Source organism: Aulostomus chinensis, chromosome 22 (genome assembly GCF_037954235.1).
Source record: "Aulostomus chinensis isolate RoL2024-O1b breed Wild chromosome 22, RoL_Achi_v1.0, whole genome shotgun sequence".
NCBI classification, from domain to species: domain Eukaryota; kingdom Metazoa; phylum Chordata; class Actinopteri; order Syngnathiformes; family Aulostomidae; genus Aulostomus; species Aulostomus chinensis.
The window spans coordinates 13,017,064-13,028,998 of NC_141341.1; the positions used below are offsets into that span (position 1 = coordinate 13,017,064).

Sequence of the window (11,935 nt, forward strand, 5' to 3'; positions counted from 1 at the left end):
AAGATGAAGACAAAGGCTCCTCATCTTCAGAGGGAAAACATGGTCTTCAAATTAAGAAATCAACTCTTGGTTACCAGATGAAGACATTGACCCCCAATTGAATGAAGGAGAAAATCATGCCCGGTTAAAAGATGACAATAACGGCACCTCATCTTCAAATGGAATGCAAAAATCCACTCGCATTTCCGTTTTCAGAAGAATTTACAAAACCTTTCGTCGAATCACGGCTGTGTTTCGCTGCTGCGTCAGACCCACAGCAGAGGATTGACGTTTTTGTCTCAAATACATTTGTGCTGAGTAGTTACACTCAATGGTCTGATGTGAAAAGTGTCCAGGATAAAAGTCAGACAAGAGGAAATCTGCAGGGTGCTTAGAGCAGGGAAGGCAGGTGCAGCAGTGCCAGAGATATCCTGTACACCGGGAGAACAATTTATTAAAAAAAAGCAGAGGAAAATCAAGAGGTAAAATGGTGGCAGAGCATCGAGGCCACATGGAGTAAAGGCAAAGACTAAGGAGGATTCCAGATGTCCCCGAAGCTGGTTGGAAGACATGGAGATGGTTCATTCAACAAGAGCTGCCTCAGTGTCATGGAGGAGGACTGGACCGACATGCCAAGATTACCAGGGAAGAGCTTCCCACCTTCCTGAGAGGTAAATGAGCACTACCTGCTGGGCTCTTTTTTAAAAGAATCACAAGCTTTAAAAATTTCACACCAAACTTTTTTTTTTTTTTTTTGGTTTGTTACAGTAAACTGAGCTGTGCTCCTACCAGAACTGGATGTGGAGATGTTTTACCTGCTGTGTCTGATGGATGGACAGCTTTGAACCTTCAGCATCACGTGACAGGAAGGGCATCCTCTTACTGAAGGAAACAAACAGTGAGTCCCAGAACAGACAACAACGACTGCAGTGTTGAAAAAGAGACAGACATATTAGCACAACACTACATACTCACTTATTTTTTTGAATAAAAACAATATTCCAGCTGAGTATGTGTTCATGGATAAGCATAAATGTAGTTTATGTTTCCAAATAATGTTGACGCCTACTGTTGTCTCTGCTTACAGTGTCTCAGCTTACCTCGAAGAGAGGCTGCCTGCACCAAGATGGCCACTACTTCAGCGTGCAAGATGTCATCCCACACCCAGCCCACCCCAGGAATATGGACCAGTATTGCAAAGGATATGTCTGACATGTCTGAATTTATTCATGAATTCCAACCATACTTTGATTAAATTCATATTCTGAATCAGTTGTTGATGTGCACTGCAGCTGTGGGAATCATCTTCTTCCCATGTTTGTTGGCATATTTCTAATAAAGCTTTTCTTTGCACGATGAACTTGCTCTACTTCCGGTTCCTTGCTAAGAAACTTTGCTGAATTTCTGGTTTAAGTGAAATTAAACTTATTCATAAACAAAATGCAAAGGTTTCCTGATAATCAAACAGCATTCAATGTAGTAAGCAAATGTAACACAATGGCATTCACACTACGTCACGGATGTTTTACAGCTGCACACCTCAATCTCTGGGTCTTCATTGAAGCAAGTAAACATATAGAATTATCAGACAATTCCTTTTTCTGCCAAAGGTTTGAAAATGTTTGCTTGTGAATTAAACATGAGCTGACGTGAATCATGTATTTCTCATATATTCTGCTCACATTTGGCCTCAGTATGAAAAACTCCTACATGTTTGTTCTGACACAAGAGAAACACTGGCCACAAAGTATAAATTGTTCCTACTCTGGTTAATCAGGAAATGTTTCTTAATTAAAACTTTGGATTAACGTACAGCTTGTAAAACTAAATACAATAAATATTATCTTGAGGTCAAAAATGAAACAAAAGAAGTTGCCCTGTTACCTGAAATAACTTGAGATAAAAGTAGGTGGGTAAGAATTGAAGAAAACCCTGTCAATGAAAGTAAAGGTTGTGTGTTGTTCTATTCCTGCATGTGGAGGGACGTGCTAAAATTATTTTGTCTCAGTCACTATTCACTGATAAACTTTGTTTTTGGAAACTATTTCTTATTTTGAATTTTATTTTGAAATTCGTACTGTGTCTTGTTTACCTAGAGCCAGGAAGTTGGTGCTGCAGCTACCAGTGTGTGGCGTTGTTGTCTGGCCCTTGCCTTTCAGCTGCGTGTTTTATTGAAGTGTAAGTGGTGTAAATTAATTAGTTGAAAGGAAAACATGCATGTGGGTTTTTAGTCTGTAAAAGTTGGAATGTTGAATTAAACATTGGACATGGAGTCATACGGTCTGTAAAACCTGCATGTGTCATTGTTGTGTAGTTTTCTGGCAAAAATAAATCAACCAAAACTTTGAAAGAAATGCATAATTTTTCTACAAAATAATTCAGTGAAGAATGATTATTTAGAGGCACAGAAAGAGGATTATCACTGACGTTGAGCACTAAATAGGAATGGCAGATGTACAGCATTCATACAAAAGATGGACTGCACAAAATTGAAAAAAATCAGCCATTAGAGAACGATGTTAAGGTCAGGTGGTATGTGAGGAGGGGCTAGAGGGCCCAAGCCTTCTCCGATGGACCCTAGAATGATCATTTCAGTACTGCAGTCATCAAACTTGTGCTAATGCACAATTACGGTGCGTCTGTGGCTCAGCAGGCGTCCCACAGCACCTGTGGGGACAGTGAGTATAACCTGCGGAGCCGAACGGTGGTGTGCGGCTCCTGCGGACTTCCATCAGACAAATCCAGCAACTGCTCGGTGTCTTCAGCTTCCCGCTCCTTCCGCAGCGGCGGTGTCTCTGAGGGTCTACTGCCACACACCTATGTGTTCACCGTCAGCACACCTCGCAAGGTGGGCCCTAACCAACAGAATACATGACTACATTCAGAACTACTTGTTTTTCATTTTCTTTATTTAAAAATCAAGGTGTTTTGATTGAAAGTTGTTTTTTTTTTGCATCACATATTAATTTTGTTCACTATTTTCTTCAGAGTGGAACCAGAATGGAGAACTGTCCAATCATGTGAGCTCCTGGATCCATGCAGGAGCCCTTCAGCTCCTTTAGTTTTCAATGATCAGGTCTCCAGTCTCTGTTTTATCAGTGTACTTTGGAAAAATGAACAAGCTACAGTATGCAAAAATATGTAGACAACCTTTTTAAAAAAAACAAAAACAATGTACATAGGCATGCTTTGAAATAATGTCCCTTTTGTATGCAATGGTAAAAACAAAATGGGGTTAAGATTCCCATCAAGCCTCCAGCGAGAAGAAAGATGATCTAGTTTGATACTGACCATCTTACAACAATATTTTGGAGAAATGTATGTTAGACAATAGAAGAATGTGTTCCTGTACTATCAGTTCAATAGGATTTTATGAAGATAGAGTGACACAGCAGGGTTGTGGTAACTTCAGTCCATCTATTTTCACAACTGAATTAAAGCTGAATAAGTTCTGCTCCCTCAGCAGTAGAATCCTTCCAGCCTTGCTAAGGATCTATTTTGTGTATTTTTGCTGATATCAATAAACATATTTTCAGAAATCGCTTTGATTTTTCTTTTATTGATCATGTTGAAAAGCTTAGACGGATCAGGCTATCCTACATGTTTTAGAGATCTGAATAGTTTTTAAATGTATTTTTCCAAAAATATGAGTCAATAAAAAGTAATGAAAGAAAACCCCTTTGCCCTTTAATTTGTGTTGACACGGACAGCACACGTATGTCAACATATGTCCTATTTGTATGTGTTAATGTTGTGGCAGTTCCATTTCCCAGAGCTCCTCACTCTTGGCGAGAATTCCGAAAATGATCCATGATGGTGATTGATCATTAATGGTTGGCCCCGCCCCTTTTCACAAGATCATAGCCGGTTGCCGGGGTAACGCCCCTACCATTCCTGTAAGAACTGTCACAGTATATAAGCAAGTTCACAGTTTTAAATCATCCTGTTTCAAGACTCGATTGTGTTGAGGCAGAATCTCAGTGACTTGTGCATCCAAAACTTAGAGACTTAGAGAGAAACTCCACGTTGTTTGAGGAAATTATCAAGAATCAGATTTGAGCTTTCATTTCTGGCCTTGATTCAACTTTGAGAATGTCTTCATGGATCAACCCGGGCACTTCAGGTAAGAGGGAGAGATGCTGAGTTTCATGAAAACATGCCTTAACTCTCTTCAATGTTTCAAATAAACTGCCACAGTGGCTCTGGCTCACTTCTGTACAAGTTAAACCAGGGGTGGGCCACCATGTGCCATGGACTGCCGTGTGTATGCAGGTTTTCCTTCCAACCCAACATTTTAACGAGTGATTCCACTGATTAACACTCTTCTGTGGCTGAAGGTGTGTTAATCAGTGGAATCACCTGTTAAAGTGTTGGGTTGGAAGGAAAACCTGCATACACACGGCCCTCCATGGCACATGGTTGCCCACCCCTGAGTGAAACAAACAGGATAATTCTTGGACAGTAGAGTTCAGATTTTATGACCAATGTTTGTTTTTTAAAGGCTTTATTTGGTGACGCACAAAGTTGAAATTCTAGAGTGTCTTTGTGTGAAGCTGATTGAACGTGTTCTCTCTCCACACCAGAGATCCAGGTGGGACAAACCATCCACAGCAGCTCTGCCTTCTACCAGATCCTGGAGTTCATAGGTGAGGGCTGCTTTGGGAAAGTGGCCAAATGCCTAAACCTCACCAAAATGCAGACTGTGGCAGTGAAGATTCTGAAGCACAACAACAAGTTCCTGAAAGACTTGGAGATGGAAATAAAGATGCTGCAGAGGATTGGTGACCTGGACCCCACCCACGCCAATGTTATCCGCTTCCACGAAAGATTCAGTTTTAGGGGACACATCTGCCTGGTCTTCGAGATGCTGGACACGGACTTCTACAATCTCCTTCAACAGCGAGGCTGGACCCCCCTCTCTCTTTGCGAAATTCGGCCCATTGCGCAGCAGCTGCTCATAGCCCTGGACGCCCTGAAGCGTCTCCGCATCCTTCACACAGACATCAAGCCGGACAATGTCATGCTGGTCAGTCAGTACGACCAGCCCCTCAAGGTCAAATTAATTGACTTTGGGGAGGCCATTCCACTGTCATCAGTTGAAGTGGGATTATTTATTCAGCCAGGTGGATTCAGGGCACCAGAAGTCACCCTCGGTCTCCCATTCAATGAGGCCATTGATGTCTGGGGGCTTGGCTGTTTCCTGGGTTTCCTCTATCTGGCAGACAACCTCTTCCCGGTGGACTGTACCTACCAGTCCATGAGGTGCTTGATCAAGGTGCTGGGCCAGCCTGAGGACCACCAATTGAGGGATGGGGTTTATACCCACGACTTTTTCGACGAGGTGGACACGGTTACCGGAACAAAGTGGAGGCTGAAGACTCCACACGAATATGCTACAGCCAACGGTGTGGAGCCTAAGAAGAGGCAGGCCTCCTTTGACCTTCCCAGCTCGCTGGATGATTTGGTCTACATCCACCCAGAAGGAGAGGTAGCGGAATTTGAGGACAGGAAGGTCTTTGTTGACCTTTTAAAGGGGCTTCTGCAAATGGAAGGGGATCGAAGACTCACACCCCGTCAAGCTCTGCAACACCCCTTTTTTAATTTGACCCATCTGACCAAATACGCTCGCACAAGCTCTTATATGACCAACGCTCACCGCATGATGGACATCTGCAGAGTAAAGGACGGGACAGGAGATGATGTCCACATCTCTGCAACCTGCAAACCTTCACTGGATTTGGGGGTCAACGTGAGCAAACAACCCTCTGTTGCTGACAACCAAGATGAGGAAAAGGACTCCTGGTCTGCAAACAAATACAGTGACTCCTGGTCCTCAGATGAAGGGAACAACTCACGGCCCTCAGTTGTGGAAAACCAATTCTGGTTTAAAGATGATGACAAAAACTCCTCATCTTCGGCTGGAGCACACGAGGAAAACAACTCCCAGTCTTCAGAAGAAGAGAACGACTGCTGGTCTTCAGATGAGGACGACGACTGCTGGTCTTCAGATGAAGACGACGACTGCTGGTCTTCAAATGAAGACGACGACTGCTGGTCTTCAGATGAAGACGACGACGGCTGGTCTTCAGATGAAGACAATGACTGCTGGTCATCCGATGAGGACGATGACTCCTGGTCATCCGATGATGACAATGACTCCTGCTCGTCCGATGAGTCCTGTTCATCCGATGAAGATACGGACTCACAGTCCTCAGTTGAGGAAAACAAAATCCGCTTCAAAGATGAAGACAAAGGCTCCTCATCTTCAGAGGGAAAACATGAGGACCACAACTCCTGGTCTTTAAATGAAGGAATCGACTCCTGGTCTTCAGATAAAGACCACGACTCCTGGTTACCAGATGAAGACATTGACCCCCAGTTGAATGAAGAAGACAATCATGCCCGGTTAAAAGATGACAATAACGGCACCTCATCTTCAAATGGAATGCAAAAATCCACTCGCATTTCCGTTTTCAGAAGAATTTACAAGACCTTTCGTCGAATCACGGCTGTGTTTCGCTGCTGCGTCAGACCCAACGCAGAGGATTGACGTTTTTGTCTCAAATGCATTTGTGCTGAGTAGTTACACTCAATGGTCTGATGTGAAAAGAGTCCAGGGTCAAAGTCAGACAAGGGGAAATCTGCAGGGTGCTGAGAGCAGGGAAGGCAGGTGCAGCAATGCCACAGATATCCTGTACACCGGGAGAACAATTTATCAAAAAAAAGCAGAGGAAAATCAAGAGGTAAAATGGTGGCAGAGCATCGACGCCACGTGGAGTAAAGGCAAAGAATGAGGAGGATTCCAGATGTCCCCGAAGCTGGTTGGAAGACATGGAGATGGTTCATTCAACAAGAGCTGCCTCAGAGTCATGGAGGAGGACTGGACCGACATGCCAAGATTACCAGGGAAGAGCTTCCCACCTTCCTGAGAGGTAAGTGAGCACTACCTGCTGGGCTCTTTTTTAAAAGAATCACAAGCTTTAAAAATTTCACACCAAACTTTTTTTTTTTTTTTTTGGTTTGTTACAGTAAACTGAGCTGTGCTCCTACCAGAACTTGATGTGGAGATGTTTTACCTGCTGTGTCTGATGGATGGACAGCTTTGAACCTTCAGCATCACGTGACAGGAAGTGCATCCTCTGACTGAAGGAAACAAACAGTGAGTCCCAGAACAGACAACAACGACTGCAGTGTTGAAAAAGAGAAAGACATATTAGCACAACACTACATACTCACTTATTTTTTTGAATAAAAACAATATTCCAGCTGAGTATGTGTTCATGGATAAGCATAAATGTAGTTTATGTATTCCAAATAATGTTGACGCCTACTGTTGTCTCTGCTTACAGTGTCTCAGCTTACCTCGAAGAGAGGCTGCCTGCACCAAGATGGCCACTACTTCAGCGTGCAAGATGTCATCCCACACACCCAGCCCACCCCAGGAATATGGACCAGTATTGCAAAGGATATGTCTGACATGTCTGAATTTATTCATGAATTCCAACCATACTTTGATTAAATTCATATTCTGAATCAGTTGTTGATGTGCACTGCAGCTGTGGGAATCATCTTCTTCCCATGTTTGTTGGCATATTTCTAATAAAGCTTTTCTTTGCACGATGAACTTGCTCTACTTCCGGTTCCTTGCTAAGAAACTTTGCTAAATTTCCGGTTTAAGTGAAATTAAACTTATTCATGAACAAAATGCAAAGGTTTCCTGATAATCAAACAGCATTCAATGTAGTAAGCAAATGTAACACAATGGCTTTCACACTACGTCACGGATGTTTTACAGCTGCACACCTCAATCTCTGGGTCTTCATTGAAGCAAGTAAACATATAGAATTATCAGACAATTCCTTTTTCTGCCACAGGTTTGAAAATGTTTGCTTGTGAATTAAACATGAGCTGACGTGAATCATGTATTTCTCATATATTCTGCTCACATTTGGCTTCAGTATGAAAAACTCTTACATGTTTGTTCTGACACAAGAGATCCACTGGCCACAAATTATAAATTGTTCCCACTCTGGTTAATCAGGAAATGTTTATTAATTAAAACTTGGATTAACGTACAGCTTGTAAAACTAAATATAATAAATATTACCTTGAGGTCAAAAATGAAACAAAAGAAGTTGCCATGTTACCTGAAATAACTTGAGATAAAAGTAGGTGGGTAAGAATTGAAGAAAACCCTGATGATGAAAGTAAAGGTTGTGTGTTGTTCTATTCCTGCATGTGGAGGGACGTGCTAAAATTATTTTTACTCAGTAACTATTCACTGATGAACTTTTTTTTTTGGAAACTATTTCTTATTTTGAATTTTATTTTGAAATTCGTACTGTGTCTTGTTTACCTAGAGCCAGGAAGTTGGTGCTGCTGCTACCAGTGTGTGGCGTTGTTGTCTGGCCCTTGCCTTTCAGCTGCGTGTTTTATTGAAGTGTAAGTGGTGTAAATTAATTAGTTTAAAGGAAAACATGCATGTGGGTTTTTAGTCTGTAAAAGTTGGAATGTTGAATTAAACATTGGACATGGAGTCATACGGTCTGTAAAACCTGCATGTGTCATTGTTGTGTAGTTTTCTGGCAAAAATAAATCAACCAAAACTTTGAAAGAAATGCATAATTTTTCTACAAAATAATTCAGTGAAGAATGATTTTTTATAGGCACAGAAAGAGGATTATAAGTGACGTTGAGCCCTAAATAGGAATGGCAGATGTACAGCATTCATACAATAGATGGTGTTACATGTGTGACATGTAGAGCTGGCTCAGGTGAGCCCCTGCATGGTTTCTCCCTCTCTCTCTGTTTCCCTCCTCCCTCTCCTGCTCTTAGGAGGAAGATCCAGGAGGACGCTGGCTGCTTCCTGTTCTGCCTTCCCACATGACATCTGGGAGAGGAGTTGATTGGAGCCTGGTTGCCCCTCCACCTGGCTGGTTACAGGGAGGCCTCTTCATAAGCCACTCCCCTGCTTTGTTCTGGCTCTCTCTCTGGCGACCTGCTGAGCAACAGACTTTGAGACAAATTTGTTAGATCAACCTATTTGGAAGTGGGAGGTGGTAGGTTTAGATTAGATTGGGGTACCCCACACAACTCACATCATGTAGTCTTCTTTTGTATACCACACTAGTTTATGGGTTGGTGCCATCCTTGTGCGTTTTTGACAACCTTTATTCGTTAGACAGGCAGGCCTTTTGGTACCTGTGTTTCTTGTGTCAGGAAGACTTCAGTTAGGCCTTGTTTTGTTGTCTTAAGTTAATTTGTTTGGCACAATCCCCTCACGGCCTATCTTCCCTTCCACTTTGTACACGACTTTTGTTCTTTTGATCACCCCTATTTTTGTGAAATAAATAATTCTTGCACTTATAATTTTCCACTTGGCTGTTTGTGTTATTCCTTGTGTTGCCACAAGGAACGTAACAGATGGATTGCACAAAAATGAAAAAAATCAGCCATTAGAGAACGATGTGAAGGTCAGGTGGTATGTGAGGAGGGGCGAGAGGGCCCAAGCCTTCTCAGATGGACCCTAGAATGATCATTTCAGTATTGCAGTCATCAAACTTGTGCTAATGCACAATAACGGTTTTTTTTTTTAAAGATGCAACAGATCAGGTCTCCAGTCTCTGTTTTATCAGTGTACTTTGGACAAATGAACAAGCTACAGTATGCAAAAATATGTTTACATCCTTTTAAAAAAACAAAACAAAAACAATGTACATAGGCATGCATTGAAATAATGTCCCTTTTGTATGCAATGGTAAAAACAAAATGGGGTTAAGATTCCCATCAAGCCTTCAGCGAGAAGAAAGATGATCTAGTTTGATACTGACCATCTTACAACAATATTTTGGAGAAATGTATGTTAGACAATAGAAGAATGTGTTCCTGTACTATCAATTCAATAGGATTTTATGAAGATAGAGTGAAACAGCAGGGTTGTGGTAACTTCAGTCCATCTATTTTCACAACTGAATTAAAGCTGAATAAGTTCTGCTCCCTCAGCAGTAGAATCCTTCCAGCCTTGCTAAGGATCTATTTTGTGTATTTTTGCTGATATCAATAAACATATTTTCAGAAATCGCTTTGATTTTTTTTATTGATCATGTTGAAAAGCTTAGACGGATCAGGCTATCCTACATGTTTTAGAGATCTGAATAGTTTTTAAATGTATTTTTCCAAAAAATATGAGTCAATAAAAAGTAACGAAAGAAAAACCCCTTTGCCCTTTAATTTGTGTTGCGTTGCTATGAGTTCACAGCTGTGAAATATGAAGTCGTTTTGACGAATCTCGACAAATTCTTTCGAGAAACTTCCTTCTTATAGGAGTTAAAAACCGCAGAAAGTCATGAAAATACATATCTCACAGTTACAATCCCACTAGAGATTCCTACCTGGGTTGAATGCCTTAGTTTACACTAATAGATAATAATATCAGACTGCTGGACTGGGAGCCTGTTTAAGTGACTCCGAGCGTGCACTGATCTGATACTCACTCCTGAGTTATCCCAGTTTGCACTGGAGAGGCTCTTCATGCAGGTTTCCCTCTCCAACTTGAACTCCTCTTGTAGAGGAAATTCTGTTATGGAAGCCGTTCCTTTTTTTACCTGTGTGTTCTTAAGTTACAGGTTCCTTGTTACTGTTACTACATATGTTCAAGTGTTAAGGTCATCATGGGCACATATAATGGAGGGGACTACTGAATCCAATGATAAATGCCTCAGCAAGAATATAGAGTCATAACGCTGAACGTTAACGGGCTACAGAACCCAATTAAAAGAGGAAAACTTCTAGCCAAGATGAAAAGAGAACAACAACACATAATATTCTGGCAGGAAACTCATATGGTTAAAACTGAACACCAGAAATTGAAAAAAATGGGTTTTAAAAATACTTTCTTTTCTTCATATGCAAATGGAAATGCAAGAGGAGTTGCAATACTTATTGCAAATAAGGTGGACTTTCAGCTTCCCAAACAGATCGTGGACAAGGAAGGGCGTTTTGTCTTGGTGAGGGAACACTCGACTGGAAAGAAGTAACATTACTCAATATTTACAGACCACCAGGACAGGATAAGACACTAATTGACAGAATATTTGATTTAATAGCTACAGAAGTCTCTGGTGTCATGATCTGTGGGGGGGACTGGAACGCCCAGTTGCATCCCACCCTAGACTCTACAAACCCGACAAAGAGAATGAACTCTGAGTCTCTGTATATTAAGAAAATGATTAAAGGGATCGGTACAATCGATGTATGGAGGGACTTTCATCCACTTACTAAACAATGTCCTTTCTATTCTCACCCCCATGCAGACTATTCTAGAATTGACTATTATTTTTATGTTCAGAACAGACAGGCACAGAGTGCTAGATTGTAACACTGGTGTGAGGGATATATCAGATCACTCGGGAGTATACATGAAAATACATTTGGATGTCCCACACAAAAATACCACCTGACGACTTAACACCTCCATGCTGAATGATGATCAATTTAAGGACTTCATTAAAAAAGAAATAAGGGACTACTTGGAATTTAACAGTAACACAGAGGTGTCACCGAGTATGTTATGGGATGCTGGAAAAGCAGTATTGCATGGGAAAATTATAATGTGGTCATCACAAAAGAAAAAAGAAAAACTTCAACGAATCAATGACCTGACAAATAAACTCGACTTACTGGAGCAGAAGCATATAGAGTCTAATGACCCTGCCCTACTAGAACAAATATCTTCAGTAAAATCAGAACTAAACAAGAAACTCAATGACCTGGTGGAACTCAAATTGAAATATGTCAAACAAACCTACTAGGAAAATGGAACTCGAGCGAAAAAAATATTGGCCTGGAGACTGAGGAAACAGCAGTCTGAAAGATCCATTTACAAATTAAAGGACCCTGTCACCAAACAGATGTGTTTTAAACCAGAAGAAATACATAAGTTGTTTGAAATATACTA

At 41.3% G+C, this 11,935-nt stretch overlaps 1 protein-coding gene across 1 annotated transcript; it reads left to right on the plus strand.

Annotated features, from left to right (window-relative positions):
• Positions 1 to 3,938: 3,938 nt before the first annotated feature.
• LOC147240847 (homeodomain-interacting protein kinase 1-like) lies at positions 3,939 to 6,529 on the plus strand. Its single transcript, XM_086194333.1, has 2 exons — positions 3,939 to 4,102; positions 4,563 to 6,529. The coding sequence occupies exons 1-2, from the start codon at positions 4,072 to 4,074 to the stop codon at positions 6,527 to 6,529; spliced, it is 1,998 nt and encodes a 665-aa protein (XP_086050459.1). The 5' UTR covers positions 3,939 to 4,071.
• Positions 6,530 to 11,935: the final 5,406 nt, after the last annotated feature.

Bases quoted from the DNA above. Each gene is read 5' to 3' on its own strand.
- LOC147240847 (XM_086194333.1), top strand. From the start codon at position 4,072: ATGTCTTCATGGATCAACCCGGGCACTTCAG. The intron at 4,103-4,562 runs GTAAGAGGGAGA...TCTCCACACCAG, and splicing joins GATCAACCCGGGCACTTCAG to AGATCCAGGTGGGACAAACC.